Source organism: Micropterus salmoides, unplaced genomic scaffold, assembly GCF_014851395.1.
Source record: "Micropterus salmoides isolate LMB-PRFRI ecotype aquatic unplaced genomic scaffold, ASM1485139v1 Ms_hic_scaffold_10, whole genome shotgun sequence".
NCBI lineage: Eukaryota > Metazoa > Chordata > Actinopteri > Centrarchiformes > Centrarchidae > Micropterus > Micropterus salmoides.
The window spans coordinates 10,899,023-10,923,109 of NW_024040041.1; the positions used below are offsets into that span (position 1 = coordinate 10,899,023).

Below are 24,087 nucleotides of genomic sequence, written 5' to 3' on the forward strand. Positions count from 1 at the left end.
GAATTTTGACAGGGTTATTGCAAAAAACATCTGAGAACACTGGAGAACTCTGAAAACAGTCATTCCACAGAGTGCGAGGAGAAGGGCTGAAGCTAGAGCACAGCAAATCTAAATGCAAGGCTATTTGAGTGCAAGGGCAGGGCTTTGAGGGAAAGTGAGAATCTGAATATGAAATCAATGAGTCATGTGCTCAAATTGAAAGACCACCCTCTTGAATAAAAATAGGGCAAACATAGTAACTCAAGAAACTTCACTGAGAACTACGGTGGAACTAGTAATGAAAGTCTGACCTGCAATAAAACCCATGTGATGTCATTGTGAGCCACACTGGAAATCTAACATTGTCACTGTGGCCAACAGTAGAACTGTAGTGGTGAATCTGTGAGCTACAGAAGAACACTAGTGGTACCATAACACTTGTTATGACACTGTGGGTTACAGTAGAACAATAGCGATGTAATTTAGAGATACAGTAGAACTTTAGTAATGCATATAAACGCACAGTAGAATTCTAGTGATGTAATTAAGAGCTACAGTAGAACACTACTGATGCCATTGTGAGGTACAGTAGAACACTAGTGATGCCATTACTCTAGTGATGACAATGAGGTCATTATGAGCTACAGTGTAATTCAAGTGATGACACTTAACAGGAGAACACCAGTGAAATCATTGGGAACTACAGTAGAACTCCAGTGATGTCACTGGGAGCGAGAGGAAAACTAGTGATGTCACTGAGAGCTAACGCAGAACTCTACTGATGTCATTGTGGGCTGCAGTAGAACTCTATGTTGTTGTTGTCCATGCTACACTCAGTGGTCAGTCAGTCTCCCCAGTGTCCCCTCACGCCTAAAATCCACTGACTCCAGCTACGGCGCGTTACGGCTGCGCCGCGGTTGCCAGAGCTAATCGCTCTCCGCTCCGCTCCTCAGAAAACAGGTAGGTCTATTTTTGACAGAAGCCGCATCAAGCAGCACAGAGCAGATCGACCCAGACAGGAAGTCAGACACAGAATAGCATAGAGAATCTGGTAAATTTTCAAAATGAAACACCCGATCGAAAAACAACAATAAACAGGGTCCAAACAGACACAAAAATAAGCCATTTAACTACGTAGCCTTAATCATAGTAAAAGCAGAAAAAGCAAGCACTGATTTCCAAATCAAGAAAATATAAACATGTCAGCAAAATCAGGCAGGGGAAATGCTCTGATTCTGAAATGCTCCTTGTGGCATATTGAGCCTGCTGACAACGGAACGAAACAGGGTCACAGAGAGCTGTGAAGAAGTTAGTAGAAACACAAAAAGGACAAATTAATAACAAGTCAAAAACGTGAGGCAGGCTATATGCTCCACTGCTGAAACTCTTCTGAGATGGCCACGAGGTCACGCCCACAGTCACTGCTCTTTAATTCCTCTGTTACATTTTTAAAATATGCCGGGATGGAGGGTTATAGCAGAATTTGAGAGTGTATTTTAAAATCACAGGCAAAAATTTGTCATTAAGAAATTTAACTGATAACTTACAATAGACTTTTTCCATGTTTTTTAAAAGTTTTGGTAATAAACAAAAAGCAGTTACAACATTCAGGCTTGCAAAATGAGTCTTGGAAGGGACTGAAGAGGAGAAGACAAGCAAAGAGAAAATCCTCATCTCATTATTCTGCTCAGTGAGTGAGTCACAAAGGCGGATCCATCAGCAGCCATCCTCCAATGAGCATCAGACGTCAGCCACCATTACACTGAAAACTATCCAACAAAGCTAAATAACAAATCCCTCACACATTGAGGTGAAACGCTAAATTCTCTCCGCTCTCACGACATCTAGGTATTCGGTTTTCCATTGTTCATTTTTAATTATTATTTTAACTTATTGTCTCCAATTACCCATTAGGCACTCACAAACAGAGAAACATACACACAGTCCAATCATCTTTTCACACGTGCTTATCAATTCTCTCGCTGGGCAATAAACAAGCCACCGGGTCCAAAGATCCTGGCTGTGCGGACAAAGTCATGGCTAGGACACGGAACAGTTTGGATGGGATAGCTGACCATTTGCCAGGTGAAACAGTAGGTACCTGGAACAAGCTGCTTTGAAATCTTTATGAACACATTGGGACTTAATGCAGCGGTAAACAGCTCGAGTTCAAAAATCTCTTATACAAAGCAAAATGTAAGAGGTGAAACAGAGAAAAAGACACAGTAAGCAAAAAAAGGATGGGAGAAGGATAGATAACAGGGAAGGGTATAACTGGTCAAAGAGGTCGAGACTCTGTGACAGTTAACCTGTGCCAGGTGTAGCAGCAGGAGTCTAGCCCAAGCAGCTCTGATATATCTATCTCAATTAAAAGAGGACATGTTGACTGGCAGTGGGAAAATGTGGGATAAAGATGCTAAAGGTTAGAAACGGAGAAAGTGAGAGGACAGGGACAGAAGAGCGAGAGGAGGAAGAAATAAACTTACATGGTAGGATTTAGACGGCCTGACTTAGTCTTGAGCAAGCTGTTAGAAATATATCCACAAATGCTTTATGTGTGATCCATAGAGTTCAATCCAGGTTTGTCTCCAGTGAGTGTCAGACCTCCAGGAAAGAGAAAAGACAACATAAGGATTTTCTTGAAGAGGGCGAGAAAGACTGTTTGCCAGGATACTAGGACTCCAAGTTCAGGGCCAAGACTGCCTGATGTCTTTAATTAAAGTCTAATGATCCAACAGCCTGAGCACCATTTGAAGATGCTGTAGAAAAATGGCTGTCGATTTAAATACATATATTTTTTAATGCTAGGTAACCTGGAACAACATTTTCAAGATAGTCCTAAATATATTTATTAAATAGTTTTTAGAGTTAAGTAAACAACAACTGGACAAGCACAATTACTTGATTGTCATTAGTTTTTTGAAATTACAATGGAAACAAGCAAATGACTCTATATATACTTTATTAGGTACACCTTGCTGGACAGTTCGATCCCCTCTTGCCTTCAGAACTGCCTTAATTCTTTGTGGCATACTTTAAACAAGGTGTTTGAAACATTCCTCAGAGACTTTGGTCTAATTGACATGATGGCATCACGCAGTTACTGCAGATTTGACGGCTGAACATCCATTATACAAAGTTCCTGTTCCACCACATCCTGAAGGTGCTCTATTGGATTGAGATCTGGTGACTGTGGAGGCCATTGGAGTACAGTGAACTCATTGTCATGTTCAAGAAGTTTGAGATGATTTGACCTTTGTGACATGGTGCATTGTCCTGCTGGAAGTAGCCATCAGAAGATACCTTGGTTGTGTAAGTTGTTATTTGAGTTACTGTTGACTTTCTGTCATCTTGAACCAGTCTGCCCATTCTCCTCTGACATCAACAAGGTCCACACAACTGCCCCTCACTGGATATTTTCTCTTTTTCAGATAATTCTCTGTGAACCCTAGAGACAGTTGTGTGTTAAAATCCCAGTAGATCAGCAGTTTCTGAAATGCTCAGTCCAGCCAGTGCTTGTTAACAAGGAATTGAACAGGTGTACCTAATAAAGTGGCCGGAGTGTAGTTTTTCAGTTGTTTTACAGAAAAACACATTTAGACTCAGTATACAATTCAATTATTAGATGCTTTTGCAGTGTGGTTACTGCATTTTTTTGCATGTGCTTCCGGTCAAATATGGGTGAAAGAAGTTTTGGTAATTTTTGATGACTACACGAGTTGAAGTGATGTAAAATTCCCCCCCAAAAGATGGCTTTGAAGGAATCCCACTGCTTCAAAGTTTTCCACTTCAAGATAGGGTTCATTTACAAGCAATGATCAGTTCTGGTTCTGACAGGATGACAGCTTTAAAGCCTCTTGAAGTGCTTGTGAAATTAAAATTAGGGGTTGCAAAACTGCATCTAAAAGTTATGAAGAGCAGAGTGCTACAGTGCTGAATATAACAATAATGGCCACTTACCAAAATGCATCAGAACTATAGATTGTTTGCAGAATAATTCTTACGCCATTGTCATGTGTGTCGATAGGCATTGTACTAAGCAAGTTCTCTCAGAATAACTGCTTAAACATAAGTAAATGGCATTAAAAATAGACCAAATAGAATACAGTATGTTGTCTAACTGTAATACACTTTGCAGGGCCCATTTCATGCAGCTGTTATGCAGTGGCCCAGATTGGACCCACGGGCCGTGCTTTAGGCTGCTGCTGGATAGAGTTGTTGTTGAAGAGTATGGAATAAATTGAAATAGAGATGGAAAGAATTGAAAACATGAGTGAGAGAGAGAGAAAGAATGAGCAGATGGAGACTCTGTTAAATGGAGAGGAAGGCACATAATACTGTCACAGAGGACCCTACTGTCAGGTGCTCCTGTTGGCAACATGTGTGGAAACACTCAAATGGACAGCAACAGCAGTTGTTGTGGGAAGGAAGGGTGTGTTTAATTCATTGTTTCTGTGCCGTCCCAGATTTTCCCGCCCTGTCCAGAGATTTGAACCGATTTGCTCTCAAAGGCTGCTGCTATAGCTTCAGCTGTAGTGCATTACACCAGAAGCAGAGATACAGTGTCCACAATCAATAAAAGGTAGTTCCTCTGTTGATCTGTAGCAATACTGCTGACGTCCAGCGAGTCTTCACGTCATTGTGACAAACAGGCTGGTAAAATTTGCCAAAACTGTGATGCTCTTTACTGCACAGACACGTAAGCAGCTTATTCCCATTTCAATGAGCGAAGAATGTAAGTAAATGTGTTCTTTGTTGCACAATGCACATACAGTTTCACACACACATACATGAACATATGAACCCAGAGACACAAATTCACACACATTCACAAACAGACACACAAATACACACTAATCCCCCACACGTTTGTTCTTGCAGAATTCAAATGAAAGCAAAACGGTTTTTGCGTTCATTCTCGTCATTCTTAGTCATCAATATTGCAAAACGTTATTGCTTTAAAATGCAAACATATGCCTCTTAAATCTCTGTTATTTGAACAATTGATGTGAGTGATTCATTTAATTGTTCTTTTTCTTTTAAATCCCTCTCCACATGTCTGCAGGACATACTGTCTAAAGGGGTAACTTTTGTTACCCAGAAGTGCTTCCCAGTTTAAAGAGCAACCCATCACATGGCTGTAAAGGAGCATTCTGCCCTCTCTGGTTGAAAGTTTTCCATCTGTCTCACCTCAGCATCACTGCTAGGTGTAGCCAGAGGTGTGGTCTGTTGCATCTGTAAGAAGTTGGTTACCTTGCTGAGGAGTTGGAGGTGTGCAGTTTGTCTCCTGTAGCTCATCCTCTAACAGCTCACTGTGGCTGCTCCTTCTTCTTCCATAACTCTATGTAATATCTAAAACTGTTTCGCTGTCAGCTGTTCTCTTGCACCATCTTGTTGGTTAGTATTTAGCTCTGTGTAGCCAGGTCCTCTACCAGGAAAAAGGATTTCTTGGTCCTGGCAGTGGAAATAGTTCAGCACGTTTCATATCTTTCATCAGCTGCTTTGTCATGTTGAGGGGAACATATCCAGTTGGCCTTTGAGATTAACAACAATTAAAATGGTTGTAGAGAAAAGCAGGATTGTATTTAAATAATTGGACCAGCTTGGAGAATTTTACTGAGGGAGTGAATGATTACCGGTGACTCTGTCTCCTTCCTCAACAGCTGCTGTTGAAGTGCCCTGGAGGTACACAATGGACCCACATTTGAAGTGTTCAATAAGCAATTACAAAACTGTGATAGCAGTGGACAGTTTCCTGACATGTGTGAATGTGATACCACTCCTCCATGTTTTAATACAAACACAAGAAAAGCTTCTTAGCTGTCTTGGCTAGAATACATGATTAGAAATAAATTTACAGCAATAGCTACAGTGTGAAAAACAGGCCTCTGCTAAACTCTGTGTTTCTAGATAAAGACTCTCCTTGCAAACAGAAAATCATGCATTCAAGAAGACACATCATGCTTGTCAGCGTGTTAGGCTCTATTTTCTAGAAACTGCAAGCACAAAACTCAAAAGCTCAAGCAGTCTAATGATGCAAATATGCATTCAGTGTGTGGTCTCACTGTGACACATGCATGCACCCACTAATGGCCACATTCATTGACGTTCATTACAACACATTAAACTCAACTGGTCATACATCTTCTGACCAGACTATTGACATAATCTTATTATTATGTTCCTGTTTGGAGTGTAATAATGATACGATCTGACACACAGGCACACAAACCGATAAAAACAAAAAGCGCAGACAAATGTACTTTGTCATAAACACGTAGTACAAGCTGATAGCAGCTGCCTCCTGTTATGTTATGAGGAAGACAGATGTTAAGATATTAAAAGATCTCAAGCTAAATGGAAGATTAAATCAGAGCAATAAGGGCACTAGAATGAAGGGAAAAGACATCCATCATACAGAAGAATATATAATTTTTTTCTTAGTCTCTTATTTCTCTCCAGGAAAAAAAGGACCAATAAAACGGGGCTAAGCAAACAAGGTTGTTAGTGTCTTAAGGGCACTGTGTGTGTGTGTGTGTGTGTGTGTGTGGGGGGGGGGGGGTAGCTTGTAGTAATCTGACTCGACACACTGAACCCACTCTATTTTTACTCCCAACTTATCTCCCATCATTCTTACTCATATGGCTTTATCCATTATTTTGTGGGTTCTCTTCTTGATTCTCAGTCTCTCTCCCGCTAGTTGTTTCTCTCTGGTGCTGTGGGTATTTTTAACTCCACGGACAGTTCAAAGCTCAAATACATAAATATGACACAAACACTCACTCACTGTACACCCTGCAGGATTCATTGTCTTTGCCTTGGCTTTTTTTTTGTGTTAGGTGAACTTTAACCTCAACAACAGTAACAGCAAAACCTGCTAGTTTGCACTGAATAATGCTGCTGCTTATCATTATTATACTTTAATTACACCACTTTTTAGCATCATGATTTAACCATGTCTGTCTTCTTTTCCCTTCCTCCACTGTCTCTCCGACCATCCACCATCCAGAAACGGGTGCAAGAGACTACTACAAGAGCTACCCAATGGTAGATTACACCCACCGCCAGTCTCCTCCCACTTTCCAGCCAATTAACTTCCACCCAAAGGACAAGCCCTTCCTCCCGCCGCCCGACATCCATGCGCCACTGGCCATCACCATCAATGCCTCCCAGATCCCCAAGCCGAAGATCTCCAAGACCAACACTCACCCACTCACGTCCAGCTCAGCCTTTAAAGCATGGGACCCCAGTAAGAGTCACATCCAGCACCCGACGGCAACCCACATGACCCTCCAGGGACAGCAGCACCACCCCATCCAGCAGCAGCAGCACCAGCCCCTGCATCAGCAGAACAGCCGGCGCCAGGCCTACTCCAACAAAAGGCAGTTCAGCATCGAAACGCTTCCTGAGCTCTTTTCGCAGCCGCTGGGCTATGGCCACTCGCCACACATGAACCCCAGGCACAAGGGACTGCCCACCAACAGCAAGACAGAGGTCACTGTCTGAACATGGGGACGAATGGGTGAACAGACAGAAGAGGAAACCAAGTGGAGCTGTAAGCAAGAAATGCTCAGATATCTTTTATATCCACAGCCGTAATGGCAATAGGGGAGCAAGCAAATATCGTGTATAATCTGAATTTTTTTAATTCTGCATTTTCCTCATCATTGTTGACAATAATAATAATAATGTGAGTGATATTTGTGTACTTTTAAGACCACTGGATCAGCAGCAGCAGATAAGCTGTGAAGGTGGCGGATTGGCAGGTGCTGGCTGTGACTCTTTGAACCCGGCAGCTCTTCTAAATAATTGAGTGGCCTCTCAGTGTGTTGGCACAGCTCTCTCCTCCTTCTCCTCTCAACCCCCTCCCACCTCAAAGACACTCTGCACTGCTCTGTAGCACCATTCCACCATACACAGACACTATTTACCCCACAAACTAGCCCAGACGCACTCTGACCACTTTTTCGGAGACTGTCGGAGAGGCTGGTAGGGGAGTGTTTCCCCTGAGACTTTGGCTCCCCATCAGCAGAAACAATGCCATTGTGTTGTCAGCTCCCGTTGCCCTCCAGCCCCTCCGGAGAGCGAGATATCAGCCTGGCAATTCATACAAGAGATGAGGGCGGCATGGGTGGTGGTGGTGGGGGGGTTTATTCATCTCATTCCAGGGGCAAATAAGATGAGACGGATCTGAACCATATAGACACACACTACACACTTGTCAAAAACTACAGAAAGTTCCCAGCAGTGTCAGAGACCATAGGCACCCCCACCCCACAAGCCGAAACACACTTGTCTCTCGACACACTGATCCTCAGAAACTGGGGAAAGTGAATAAGCAAGCTCTAGTTGGTATTTGTAACTGCTTGTTTCGGTCACCATCTTTTGTGTTGCTGTGGATGTTTACCTCTATAGAAAATCCAGGATGTGTCACGCTGCCTAGAAAAAAAGAGCAAAAGAGTCCATGCATCCAAAAAGGTCATTACAAAGTCATTGCATTCTCTCTCCCTCTCTGCTCCACACAAATGCTCTTTCACAAATGAGGCTGGGTTGGTGGAAATGTCAGCGAATGCTGCATATTGGTACGGGCATTTGGTTGTAAAAGGAAGTGAAATTGTGAATGAATTTATATATATATATATATCTGAATCGAGAGAGAGAGAGAGAGAGAGAGAGATTACAAGATTCACTGTATTCAGACAATAGATCTGCACATTTGACACGATTCCATAATCAAACAAGATCAAGCAGTGATGCGTTACAAGGGCACCTTTTCCTAGCATGGCTATGTCAAAGCACAGCTGTTTGATGCACAACTGATGCACGACTGCTGCAGTGTTAAAATAATCTGCAAGGCTGAAACCATTGTCACTGCCATATAATTCCTGCTTTCAAATACAGTAAACACATCAGTTTTGTTGGCATAAAAGCAGTCAAGTAGTCTTAGTAACGTGTCATTTTTTGGTCGCTCTACATTCAGTGGACCAACTCGTCTGGTAGTGTTAACTTAGAGTAGGAGCTGCAGAAGAAACGGCCTCTCACTAACTCGGAAAACTCTCTATTTACATCTTGTGTCTTCTTAGCTGTCTTGCTAACATTAACCACTGGTAAGCCCACATTCAGGAACGAGCTGGTTCTGTTGGTTTGGTTGATTGGGAGTGTATGTGAACCCCGCAGCTTCATGGTTTGGACTTCTGGAGTGTTGCATGCAGTACCCGTACCTACCATTAAGCTAGCCGTAAGCAAATAGATTGAAACCATCGGCTGGCTATTTGTTAAACTCTTGTTTCTATTTATACCTGGTTAAACATCGAAATTGTGACATATGGTTGTAGAGGCTTTGGAGTTGTTTAAATGAATATTCTGGTATATTTCGGCCAGATTTCCCAGGGGATCAGTGAGAGCAGGAACAACACCGGTTTCCCGAGGTACGTTGTCTCTCAGGACGGCCCAGTTGCCTTCCTGTCTTTGCCTCCATTCTTAGTCTTTCCCCTTTCATTTGATTTAGCTCCTCATCTGTGTCCAGTTCCAATTAATACGGTTGACCAAAGGGAAATGACTTGTGATTATCCTCATAATAGTCAACGGGATAATCCGGCAATGAATTTAGCTTAGAATTTAGACAGTGATCCAGTCAGCCTTACACATGAATTAAAACTATGCAGGGTGAGCAGGTGATGCTGGGTTTACTTTCGACGAGACTCAGACACAATCAAGTAAAACACGCCATGTTAAAATTTCCACAATTTCTCTTTAAAGGAACTTTTTGCTGGGCTGAGTGACAAAAGGAATGCAACTAGTTTCTGATGAGTGATTAGTAATCGGTTTTTCAATGAGTAACATACTACCTTATGTTGCATTTTTCAGTTTATTTGTACAGTGTTGGTTGATGGCTCCAGTCTACAAATTCAGCCTTCAAAATCTCTAACCTCCTCTTCCACCATCCAAAACAGTCCATCAGCCAGCCTGACTCACTGATTGAATTCACCTTCATTTGTTATCAGGAGGACACCAGCTATGCCGCAGTGCATATGCCTGGCACATGCTATAGCACAGACAGGTGGTGGAACCTAATCAAACAGCAGCTCTTACCAGAGTCACACACTATTTAGCACTTCATCTCGTTCCTGCTCTCTTTCTGCCGCTCTCTCTCTTTTTCAGCTTCCAAGCTGCCTCCTAGCAGAGTGTCATCTACCCCGGACCTACCTCTGTGCATCCATGTCCATGGAGGGCTGAGCAATGGGCACCAAGCACTTGTCTGGTGTTTCGTACCCAGTGCTCCAAGCTGTTGTAAACCGTGGTATTCTCACTGGGTCCTCAGCATGTGTGTATGTGTGTGTACGGGGAGGGAAATATAATTAATGACAGTCAGTCACAGACTAGATTTACTCCCTAGGCAAGGCAAGGCAAGGCAAGTTTATTTGTATAGCACATTTCAACAACAAGGTAATTCAAAGTGCTTTACATAAAACAAAAGCAACAGGGAAATATAAAAAAGTTTAAAAACATAATAGGGGAATTGAAAAAATACACATTAAAATATAATAAAAGTTACAGTGCAGTGTACAATCAGGGTTAAAAGAGTTAAATGGAAAATAAAAACAGGCTGAGGGGTTGAGCAAATAACTGAGTTACAATTATTTTGAAAAGAGAATAAATAGAGAAGTACACTTTATCTGCTCTCTCTAGCTAGTCTGTACTCGGGTCCATAGCAATCTTTGGGTCCACTGAAACTTCAAAAACCCTTGGACACTACAGAGAAACCAGGATATGTCTGTCCGCAGGCCACTTTGATCCAGTTATACTCTGGACCCACCTGCACATTTACAGGTGGACAGAGGTTCCTGCAAATCACTCAGGCCCTAATACACCGTCATGCTCCCACATATGTAAGCGAACTCGAGCGTGATCACACTCACGCCCCGAAAGGGCACATGCACAAACACAGTCTGGGACACCAACAACCAGATGCTTTGAAATATATTATTCACATCTGGATTTGCTGGTGTCAACCTGCTACCTTAAAACTGAAACACGTGGATTAAAATTTTTGAATCCATTGATTTTTCTTCCAAGCAGAAATGTCAGTCAGCCAAATTCCCCAATTCGCATCTCAATTTTATAGAGCTGCGAATGTACAAGCAAATGAAATGAGCAACGGCGTAAAACTTTAATGAAAGAGAATAAATTAGCAATATAATGCTTGTTTGTAATGCTGCAGTGGCTTTTCCACTTTACCTCTCCGAGATGTGAAAAACCTGTAGGCAAGCTGTTGGAGAGGTACTCGGAGCTGCTGGCATGCTTTTGTAATAAGGGATCAACAGAAAATGGGGATCATGAATACAAAAGCATCAATGGGATATGCATGATGTGAATATGCATCAAACAAGTCTGCGCTTATGCCCTCGCCAGCACTGCACAGTATGCCATATACCATGTTACAGCATGTTTCTTCTCCATGGCTTCCCTGACTCTTTGACTTTTACTCCTACGAGGTGCCGCACTTTAAGTGGGTCATTTCATTTGAAAAGTATTCTGGCCTCTAAAAGCCCTACCAAAATATTCTGTGGGGTCTGTCCTTAATCACTCGGAATGCATTAGAGGTTGAGAACAAACGAGGAATGACAGCGAGTAAACAAGCAATATGCGTCAGTAAAGCAATAAGCGTCCAACCGTCCTCACCCTATCCTTATCTCTCTGTCTTTCTGTCCGTCTGGAGCCTTCCTCTGAGTTTAGGGGTGGGTGCTAACGAGGGTGCGGGTGTTAAAACCAAAGGGAGAGCTGAGCAAAAGAATGAGCTCTGCAGAGGGCTTGGGAGCAGATGAAGGAGATGAGACAGAAAAGAGAAATTGGGTTGCATGGACACAGCTGATATGGCAATGGTTGTTTTTCATTTGGATTTGTCTGGGTGGTCTGAAACCATTAATTCTGGGTTTTATCTCTGTGATGTACTCAAACAACCAGCTTTAAAAATTATTCTAGCTTAAAGGGGCTGTTGGTCTTTACTCTGAATCGCACAATTTCAACATCAAAGCTATTGTTGTTTTTGGGTTTTGGAGGAACGGGAGGCTTTCATAGTCCGAAAACAATGGCTGATGTGTGGGATTCTAATGCTAGTGCTAACAGACAAAACTGGAGGTTTAACAAAATGGCAAAATTGGCTCCAGGATTTACAAATAAAGAGTGGAGTCTTACAGTAAGACCATCAGGACAAGTAGAGTCTGATGACAGGCTACCAGCAATCTTACAGAGACTGTCAACTTCCCTCAGATTTTGCTGACTGGCATGGCTCACAATGATTGGCTGATGAGAGTTTAAATGAACACTATGAATGACTGATTCTTGATACGCATCAGAGGTGCCACAATCACAAGAAAGAATCGAGCTGATGTGCTGGAAAACACCTTTTAGTGTGTGGTCAGGCATCCTGGATCCAGGATTTTTTATGTCAATGCTGGATGGACTTCTTTGACTCCCATCAGGCAAAGGACTGCCTGTGACAAAAAAAACTGTGACAACACTGAACAAATTAGATGGAAAAGGCCTCTGATGAGCCACAGTTTTGCCTCTGGCTGGGACGATGTAAATACTTGAACACATGCACAAACTTACACACACATACACATGAAACAAGACAAAGCCACAGACATGTAACAGTAATTATATCTTCCATACAATGTCCACAACTTTGTGGTACGGAACAGGACCAAAAGCCTTGAATCAGGAGAAACTGAGTACACCTAACTGATGCTTAAACATCCAAAACAGTGAGAATGCTGAGACTGTTTTGGATCATCAGCTTAGAGTGCGTTTACTCAATCTCTCTTGATTAATGACAGACTATGGCGTCACTCGCTCGTCTCAGAGCTAACTGACTGTTGTTTGTAAAACTTCCTCTCTATAAAAGAAACAAGTATTCTACCGCAGGTTATCTGAATGCAACCTGGTAGACATACTTGGGCTCCATGATCCCTAGCAATATATAGATTATGGTGTATGGTTCAATTGTTTCTCTGTTTTCTGTCAGTTTGTTTTTTTGTACTGTGTTTTTTCAAGGATTAAGCTCCTGTCAAAAACAAAAAAAAGTTAATTTGACCAATGGAAAGTGCTTCCAGATTTTAGATTCATTGCTGCGCACCCTTCAACCCTGCCCCGCTCACCTTCCTTTACCACCAGAGGATGTCAAATGTTTGAAGCTTGTGATTTTTTTGAGTTACATTGTATGGTATACATGCACTCATGTATTTAATGTTAAAATATATTGCATTGTATCCAAGTGCTTTGCCAACACATTAGCTGAAAGATGAACGGAAGATGAAGTGATTTCTTGTACAGCTTTTGCATCTGCAGAAAAAAAAATCATGCATTGTTTCATGATAATTTGTAATAGGCAGCAATAGGCTGCCTTGGATTGCTATGTACTACTTGTGTATATATGTATGCTGTACCACCTGTCTGCTGTGAAATTTGTTGACTACTCAGCTTATATAAGGGCTTTTTATAGATTTAAAAGCAGACTGGGCAATCTGACGTCACTCTCTGTATCTCAAGACAAATTTCTCTGGAGGTTTTTTTTTCTTTAGGGATTAAGGGAATGAACAGAATTTTCATGCATACAAAATGCTATATAAATAAAGTTTTGACTGACTGACTGAAATGTCTATAGGCACTCATACGACATTGGCCCATGTGTCCCGTTTGAATAAATCTTTCAAGAAATACAGCATTCATTTGTTAATCGTACATATGTGTACTGGCTGTTTCTGTTCAGCAGGGGCAGTATTTTATGAAATGCAAAGATTAAGATCATTTTGTGACAGTCAAAGATTAAAGGAATAGTTCGACATTTTGGGGAATAAGCTTTCTTACCAAGAGTTATCAATCCATCCATCGTCAACCGCTTATCCTGTGTACAGGGTCGCAGGGGGGCTGGAGCCAATCCCAGCTTACATCGGGCGAAAGGCTGGGTACACTCTGGACAGGTCGCCAGTCCATCGCAGGGCCACCGAGAGTTGATTAATACCACTTTCACCGCTACACCCAGCAGCAGGTTAGGTTAGCTTAGCACTGGAAATGGGAAAACCGCTAGCCTGGCTCTGCCCAAAGGTAACTAATTACACCTACCAGCACCTCTAAAGTTTACAAATTAACATGTGATACGTGGCTTTCAAATAAAGACATAACATGCCCAAAATCAACCCCTTCTCACTCCCCGACTCGTCACATATGGATGCATGGTCAAGACCCATTGGTGTCAGTTTGTAATGCACTGGGCATCCCTATAGCGTCATAGTTCAACGCAGTGGGGGAAGCCCTGTAGCGTCAGTTTTTGACGGTAAAGGTAGGTATATGATATTTAACACAAAAGACTGAGTAAAGTGGTGGTTGGGGTGGATGGAGGGCCAGAACCGCGACTTTGAACCAGGACAGCTGTGTTTATGTTCTATTTGAAACAAAAAGACAACGTTCATTTTTTTTAAGTTACGTACATTACGTAAGTTACGCAAGTGAGGTTAGTTAACTTACATGTTAACTGACGTTCGTACCATTCATAGCCTGTCCTCAGGTTTTGTTGCCTAAACCTTACAAAGTGTACTTTTTGTGCCTAAACCTAATCAAATTGCAACATTTCACAACTTCAAAATGGCAATGTTTCGTGATGCTAGTGTTTTATTTTAAGTCTAACCAGACATTACATATTTATTGTTGCTAAGCATTGCTAACTTAACCACGGAGCCCTGAATGTCTTAAAAAAGACTCTAAAGGGGTACCCAGGGCGTTAAAGGGTTAGGGGTTTATATACTTATTCGTTATTAAGAGTAAGGCTAGAAAACTCAGTTAGGGCCCAATCAGAGTGAGCACGCTTTCCAGGTTAACTGTTAAAAAGCAGTGCATTTTTATGCATTTGATGTATATATATCCCGGAATTATATTACCAGAGCTTGAAATCTTACCAAGATATTACAAGACAAGCTGATTTATGGCAGGCAATCAGCACAGAGCTGGATGGAATACCAGGTAATACGGAAAGTGTTATGCTATATTAGCTTAGCGAACTATCTGGCTAGATATGGACCTTGTGTAGGAGACATTACCATAGAAACATATCGCCATGCATGTTTCGTTTTGCCGTCCTGTCATTCCTTCTGACTGTCTGCCTGAATCCATGTGAATGCAGCACGGTCTCCAAAAACAATTCCCCTCCCGGAAACTCATTCATATCACCTAATGTTTCCTTCACGTGGTGCAAACATATGCAGGAAGAATATATTTATTACAACCAGAGTGAAATGATTGATTAAACATTTACATGGTTATTATGCTATTTTTTTCCTATTGAATGAATTATCAAAGGTTTACACCACCCCTATCAATCCGATTGAAACTTCCTTCCATTCGGGATGGATCGGGCCAGTCTCTTTTGATTGAGGTAGTTACTAATTGGGCTATTATTCCGATTAGTGGAATATTAAGATCCATTTAAATTCATCTATACACTGATGATATATAACAAGTACAGGATTATCCAAGAATAAAGGCTTCCCCTAAAATGTTCCCAATTTAACGATTTTGTGAACCACATTCATGACAGTGCTAGTAAGGAAACGCCTACAAGCTGCAGTCTAAAAGATCTGCTGCAAGCTTTCATTTGACCCAGTTAGGGAGTTCCCAAGCTTGATGCGCCACACAATATGCTTTCAGGATAAAAAAGCACATAATCTAACAAAATGATGGACAAAATGTTCCAACAGGTTAGAATGTGTGAAACTGATGGCCATGATAGCATCATACCCAGAAAAGGGAATTCCAGTTTTCTCATCCTGTCATGCTGCCTATATTTAGCTGGTTCGTGGGAAGATAACAGCTCTTTCTCTTTCTATCTCTTCTTCTTCTACCTCTCCTCCCTTTCCTTTCCTTATGTCTTGGTCATACACATCCTAAAGTCTGTATCTCCCAAAGAAGTGTGTTGCCACTTTATCTGTTCTGACATCATCTGAGATTTGCCTGGATGCGTTTCCTGTGGGTTATGAGCGAGCTGCCGGTGTGTGTGTGTGTGTGTGTGTGTGTGTGTGTGTGTGTGTGTTTTAGAGCCCTTAGGTGCGTGATGTCATCCGACAGCACATAAAACCTTTTGCGTCGCTTTGTATCTGTCATGACCAATCCATTCTGTGCACGAGCCCCCCCCCCCCCCCCCCCCCCACACACACACACACACTCAATCTTAATGCATTAAGAACAGTAAAAGCCCTGTTTAGTCGAGTAGCAAGTGGTAAGAGACTTTTACTGCAGGAGTCATTATCAATACTTTATCATTTAGTAAAATCATAATCAAGACTGCCAATGGTGTATAATTGACATACTGTAACTAATTGTTTCTTACTTCTTACTTCATCAACATCCTGAATCAATTGACTAATCCAGTTAAGAATGTCTGCACAGTCATCTGACTCAATTTATTTTCAACCTGCAGCTGACATTAAACCCCTTTAAAATGAATGAGTTAATTAGTTTTGACACTGATAATATGATTGCCCAGTTATCCTGCCATAAAGACACACTGTAAATTAGGCCTTTCAGTGTTTTTGACCTGGAGAAATGTTACGGTACAGGGAAACAAATAGAAGACAGCATTATCACATAGTAAGATAAAGAGATTTTACCTCTAACAGTATTGTGTTGTCTTTATATCAGCCAAGTGCATAAAAGACACCATTAGCTTTTCTAATGTTTATGTGTACACATGACTGAAAGACAGAGCAAAATAAGCACATCTAATGTTCAAAAAAGTAAGTAATGAGTAAAAGACAGATGCTCATACACGAACACACATTGCAGTGGAATGAATGCAGAAAACAACATTATGTTTATAGTGCATGCACACAAACAATGTCAACTTCTGCACAAGCACAAACAAGAAGTCAATAACACAGCCAAGAGATAAAGCAGGATTTATGCCACTGGAGGCACACCAAGCCTTATAGAAAGACAGAATGGAAAAGCACTTTTGTTTTTTTTTACTTATTTTTTTTTACATAGCACTCTTCATAATCACACTGCTTTCCTGCTGTTGCTCCCAGAGGCTTGAAAGACAGTCTGCATATTTTAATTCAATGCTCTTAAAATGACAAAAACATGCAGAAGTAGGACTGAGTAAACCTCTAGTTTAGCCTCCAAACATATAAGTGGAGAAGCCCTTGTCCATTACTAATGGTCAGGTATTTCAACTATTATAATTATTTATTGCTGCAAGAAAATAGAAAAATCATAATAATACACATAACAATTATGGATATTAATCAGTATTTGAGTAATATTGTTTGATTTATTAGTTAGTCTTAGAAACTGGTGAGGATGCAATGCACTGGGCTGGTGTGTGTGTATGTGTGTGTGTGTCCCCGCGCGCGCAGGGCAGTGGGCATAATCATCCAGCTGTCACAGTTCATTTGTGTGTCTCAAGGGTTTGGACCAAATCCATCACAGAGACCAAAAAGCCAAATGCCACAAACCATGTCTGCAATAATTCTCTCTCTCCCTCCCTCTCTCTCCCTCCCTCTCCCTCTCTCTCTCTCTCTCGCCCTTGGCGAGCACCCTGGGGCTCAGTACCAGTGTATAAATGTTCTTGTTCAGGTCAGAGGACACTGGAATATTACATTACCATTACTTATCCAGCCATCCCACTAATACTAATGCAGGAACTCTGCATTCTAGCAACAAAATGAAACCTTTTCAGTGACATTATGGTTCAGAAAAGGAAAATTTTCAGTGATGTCATCGTTATCTAGGAATTGATTATGCAAAACAGTAACATTCTGTATCCAAAACAATAGGCCTTTTTCATAGCAGGTATTTTAACTTATAAATATAGCACAGATATTACTAATAACATTAAAGGTGGCTGTGTTATATTAAGTCCAGAAAGCCATGGCACCATTCATTTTATTATTTACACCTGTACTTTTCCTACTGAGACATGTCAAAATTTCTTCTGTGAAAAAGGACATGAAGATAGCGGGGTAAATATTTCTACATTTTGTCAAGGACAATGTTGGGAATGTGTTAAAAATATAAATTGTTATGACACTTGCTACTACCTACCTCAAAAGCAAAACATTTTACAATCATAGCTTGATAGATGGCTTTTAAGTAACTATCACAAACACATTAAAGCTGTTGCTAAAAGTGAATAAATTCATACAATAAGTATTGAATTTGTTTAAAAGCTGAACTAATTTGTATTAACAAGTTTGCAGCTCCCATCAGCTCTCAATGGAGCATTTTCAGCTAATTTTTTTGGTTTTTATTATTTTAGTCTCAACAATGTTCTTTCCACCCACAATGGGTTGCTTTTCCCAGTGAAAAAGTTCCCGTAAACCCACTTTACTCTATTACCAAACAGTAGACAGACAAGGTTAGCAACTACTTGGTGAACATATTGGAGAATTTAGCCGCAAAAGAGACAGATATTTATATTGGACTTTATATATAATATTGGACCTACATCTATCAGGTTGTCTGAAACATGTCTGTAAATCAACAATAATGTTGCTCCCTGTCTGCTGTATGTCTTTTTATTGTTTTTTTACCCCAAGTGGTAAGCAACCAAGCATTCAAAAAGTAAATTAAAACATACAGGCACAGAGACACACAGGTAGATAGTAAAATGAAGATAGAAGAAGAGGGAATCCAGATGCATTTAGTGCCATACAGTGTGTCCAGCCAAAAAAATAGTCCTCCAATTGTAGCGTGTAGGCAGCACTGGCATTTCACCAGCACACCTTTGTGCATCCTACTGATGAATGGATTTAAACCAGCACCTGAGAGAACCAGATAAGACAGGAGCTGCCACACAAAGCCACTCACTGCAGTTGATAATGACAGGACATAGAAACAAATGAATGAATAAATAAAAACTCCATAAAGTCAGAGGAGGAGGAGAGGTGGGTGAGAGGGGACATGGGAGTAAATATCCCCTCTCTGAAGAAATGTTGTCAAAAAGAGAATGATCGCAAGAATAAAACTGAGATAGATAATACCAGGAGAAGAAAGGACGGACAAAAGAAATCTGAGAGAAAAGGGAGATGACATTTCCATCTACACAGGGGAGAAAGAAAGCGAGAGGCGTGCGTTCGCCACAGAACTTCCAGAATGTAACATAAGCTGTGGAAAGACAAAGAGCTAGCAGAGGCTGGGAGAAGCAGAGGACAGCGTTAAAAGTCTGGGGCTGCAGGAGAGAGACAGACCACCAGAGCGAGCATGGAGGTTAATCCAGCTAATGCTGTGGTTGACTGGGGAGCTCACAGCTAGAAATGAGGCCATGGAGAGCTAAGGATGTGCTGAGCCTGGTGGTGTGATGGGTGAAGTGACATGGAGGGCTAAAAGCATGTGGGTTTCACAGGCTTTTAGCCATGAATGACTGTAGCCTACAGTCATTCTTTGTACCAGATGATAAATCCAACTGACTTCGGTGATACCCTGGCTTTTCATATAGCGGCAATACAATTTTCAATGTGTCCCATTCTTTATGACCAAATACCTGCACAACTACAGGTGCTGGTCATATAATTAGAATATCATCAAAAAGTTGATTTATTTCAGTAATTCCATTCAAAAAGTGAAACTTGGATATTGTAGTCATTACACACAGACTGACATATTTCAAATGTTTATTTCATGTAATTGTGATGATCAAAACTAACAAAAATCCCAAATTCAGTATCTCTGAAAATTAGAATATTACTAAAGACCAATACAAAAAAGGATTTTTAGAAATGCTGGCCAACTGAAAAGTATGACCATGTACAACACTCAATATTTAGTTGGGGCTCCTTTTGCCTGAATTACTGCAGCAATGCGGCGTGGCATGGAGTCGATCAGTCTGTGGCAATTCTCAGGTGTTATGAGAGCCCAGGTTGCTCTGATAGTGGCCTTCAGCTGTTCTGCATTGTTAGGTATGGCGTATCACATCTTCCTCTTCACAATACCCCATAGATTTTCTATAGGGTTAAGGTCAGGCCAATTAAGAACAGGGATACCATGGTCCTTAAACCAGGTACTGGTAGCTTTGGCACTGTGTGCAGGTGCCAAGTCCTGTTGGAAAATGAAATCTGCATCTCCATAAAGGTGGAGAGCAGCAGGAAGCATGAAGTGCTCTAAAACGTCCTGGTAGACGGCTGCATTGACCTTGGACCTCAGAAAACACAGTGGACCAACACCAGCAGATGACATGGCACACCAAACCATCACTCACCTCTCCAGGGTGCGGTTATCCCTATTGCTTGTACACTTTTTTCTACTACATCTTTTCCTTCCCTTCGCCTCTCCATTAATGTGCTTGGACACAGAGCTCTGAACAGCCAGCCTCTTTAGCAATGACCTTTTGTGTCTTGCCCTCCTTGTGCAAGGTGTCAATGGTTGTCTTTTGGACAGCTGTCAAGTCAGCAGTCTTCCCCATGATTGTGTAGCCTACAGAACTAGACTGAGAGACCATTTAAAGGCCTTTGCAGGTGTTCGGAGTTAATTAGCTGATTAGAGTGTGGCACCAGGTGTCTTCAATATTGAACCTTTTCACAATATTCTAATTTTCTGAGATACTGATTTTGGGGTTTCATTAGTTGTCAGTTATAATCATCAAAATTAAAAGGAAAACTTGAAATATATCAGTCTGAGTGGAATGAATGTATACATTACACAAGTTTCACTTTTTGAATGGAATTACTGAAATAAATCAACTTTTTGATGATATTCTAATTATGACCAGCACCTGTATTAACATTCCCATCAGCCTCATTAGGTGTATTTGTGTTTAGTGCTAATTAGCAAACGTTAGCATGCTAACATGCTAAACTAACATGGTGAATATGGGATGAACATTACATCAGTTTAACATCAGCATGTTCGCTCTGTCTGTGAGCATGCTGATGTTAGCATTTTCTCAAAACAATGGAGGTGAACTCCAGGAGGAGGCCCCCGACACTGCCCCCTATCACCATGCTAAAGAGCACTGTGTCTGCTGTGGAAGCCTGTTTCTGGAGTCCACAACCTAAAGTGGGAATGTAACATTTATACAATCATCAAAAATGCCCAGCAGAGGCAGTCTGGACTGCAGAAAAAATAATTGGTGTCAACCTACCCTCTATTCCGGACTTAAGATAAACCTTATATTACACATGCCCCCGGAATCCGGAAACGGGAAAACATCACTGCAGACACAATGGCCACAACTTCTCCTCTGGCTACAGAACACTGTACTGTGTGTCAGAAACAATCCCCATGTCATAAAGCTGTAACACCAAACATCCTTACAACTTACCTACAAGTTACAGAAACCCTTGACTTGCGTATAGACATTGTATGTTGTTGGTCATTGTTATTTTTGAGAGCTCATTTGGCTCTTTGAAATGTGAGATTACAGAGTGGAACAGTAAGGGTTTCTGAATATTTTACATTGTAAGAGGATGTGCATCTCTGTCTCAACCTCACCTGTCAAACAGTGACCACATATGTGGCCGTTCTGATAAAGTTCAATTAAAAACTTTAAGTAAAACTATATTAAAAAGGGAAACGCAGACAACGCCACCTAGGGAATAGCTCTCTGAGCCCTAGGTCTCACACACAGGTTATTTTAAATCGGGGTTAGAGCAGAGCAGAAACCACACAGGCAAAAATCAATGTACAGGTTAAAAAGAGACCTACATACAAAATGGCAATAAATAGTAATTCGGCAGCTCTCTGCAGCGGGGTAACAGTCACTCACTCGGTTCCTCAGTCCCCCCGTCATGGGTCGCGTTGCTCTCCCACGGCTCGCTCCGTCAGCCCTCTCGGTCTCCGCCGCTAGCAACAAGGAACCGCTGGAACCAAATTGAAAATACTCACGGTTAAAAGTTACTCACGGTTTTCCTGGGCGACAGTCAAAGTTTATTGTACTAGGCTGTGATGGGCTTGTTGGCTGTCGCGGAGATTGTTGCGGATATAACTGAGGTATGCGTGGGTGGACCATCGACCGAGGATCTTTATAGTGTGGTCCGGAATGCCTTGGCTGGAAACGGAGGAAGCAGCTCCGATCCGGAAAGAGTGACCGGAGCATAGCTCCGGAGAAATTGCAGATTTAGCGGAAGTGTAGTCTGGTTGATGTAGTTTAGGATCGGTTCGAAGGAGCTTAGGTAGGAGTTTAAACGGAAAAGAAATATGGGATGAGAAAGGCCGAACTGGTCTGTTTTGCTCCTTTTGACAGACAATCCCTCCACAGTCTGAGCTCTGTTTTGCAAGAGTTGTGAATGGTGACAAAGCCGTGAAGAAACGGCACTGCTGCAGATACTGAAAGCAGGTGGGAGAGGAAGGAATGACCCTGTGGAATGATGCGAATTGCAAAGTTGAGGTGACTGAGAAGTGAGAGGAGCTGGTGCTTCGTGCATCTGGTGGCGAGGAGGTAGTTAGAGATTAACAGAGATATGCAATGGAGTTTATCTCTAGGAAGGGAGGCTTGGAGGGATATAGAGTCCAGGGTGATGCAGAGGAACTTGACGTGCTGGGTCCCGCGGTTTCTCCGGGGAAAGGGGGACACCGAGCTGGAGGAAGGCAGATTTCAGTGCAGAGAGGCTTTGTGCTGGAGGAGAAGAGGAGGGCATGACTGTGAGGAAGTAATCCAAGATATGGATGAGGAATGGGAGTCTGTAGTTATTGAGCAAGATCCAACATAAAGCTTCGGAAAGTGAGTCAAAGATCTTGGGGCTGCTTTTACAACTGAAAGTGAGACGAAGTAAAAAAGAACTTTTCCAAGAGACGCCGAACAAATACCAGAAATCGGGTGTATGGGTAAGACCTTGAAAGCGCTGGTTATGTCAGACTTGGCTAACCATGCACCGGGGCCAGCGAGGCTGGGTATAAGGCTATTAATGCTGGGTGTGGAGGCGCCGTGGGGGAAAGATAAATCGAAGATGAGTCTCTTCTTGCCAGAGTACTTGCGAGTCGCAATACCGATCGAGCTAATCCGGTGAATTAGGAAAGGAGGACTGGTGAAGGGTTCGATCATGGAACCATCTGACACCTCCTTAGCTAGGAGCTCATCCACAATGTCGGGTACAGCCATTGCAGACTGGAGGTTGTGGCAGGAGAAGGAATGGTCAGGAAAGACCTCGCGACCCGGATGGAAACCGCAAGTGAAACCGTGGATGAGGAGTCGACAAACTAGCGGTCAGGGTGGTTCACCAATGTAAGTTCGAGAGCGGGGATGTTTATGGGTGTCTTCAGAAACTGCCTCAGTCATGAACTGGGCTTAGTGGGGTTATGAGGGCAGCCAGGGCGGGCATGTGCACAACCGCAGAAGGAACAAGTGTGGAGAAAATGGCAACCTGAAAGGAGGCAACCCAGGTCGTTGAAGTTATTGCACACCATGCGGCCATCATGGAATATCACGGGCCTGCCTCGTTTATCCAAGCCACGAGGAGGACCACGAGCTGGAGCAGACCAGCATGCTTATCGAAAAGCTTAGGAATAAGGGGAGGAGGGGGAGCGGCGGAACTGAACCTCTGTAAGTTCTCTAGAGCGAGAAGGAAATGGTTGGACAAGCTGAGTGGAACCTTGCAGCGAAGATAGCTCCCTCGGCCTGGCGGCAGGACCTGTGGATGGCGGAAATAGAAGAGCAAGGTCAACATAAGCAACTGCCTGAGTGAAGGCAAGACCGTTGAGGGGCACCTAGCTGAGGGTGAAATGGGGGGTTAGCACACGCCAGCGTGAAAGGGCCGGTGGTAACAGGCAAGGCGGGCGGTATGTGGAAGCCTGGGTTACCTGTGGAGACGGAAAAATCATTGGGGTACGGGGGAAGGGATGGGGGAAGGGATGAGTCGGATGACAGGGAGTGCAGCCTGCTGAGACATGGATGAGAGGAAAAGTGGTAACAAATTAGAAACATCAGACAACAGGGAAGCAAGCATAGGGGGTAATATGACCTGGCCCTGTGTGAGAGCTGTAGCAGGTGGCCATACGACAGGAGGAGCCAGTGTTGTGACGTCATCGGCATGCCGTGGCCACGCGGCGCGGGTCGGAGAAGCCAGAAGTCAATCCACATGCACACACAGAGACATACACTGGTGCACACTAACACAGGATTTC

General features: G+C 42.4%; 1 protein-coding gene across 1 annotated transcript in view; it reads left to right on the forward strand.

The window, feature by feature from the left end:
* Positions 1 to 10,490, forward strand: part of LOC119885677 (protein shisa-8) — a 96,519-nt gene extending 86,029 nt beyond the window's left edge. Inside the window, exon 5 of the mRNA XM_038695831.1 lies at positions 6,989 to 10,490. Within this exon, the coding sequence (XP_038551759.1) occupies positions 6,989 to 7,485 (497 nt within the window). The 3' untranslated portion in view covers positions 7,486 to 10,490. The remainder of the gene's footprint in view (positions 1 to 6,988) is intronic.
* The last annotated feature ends 13,597 nt before the right edge of the window (positions 10,491 to 24,087 follow it).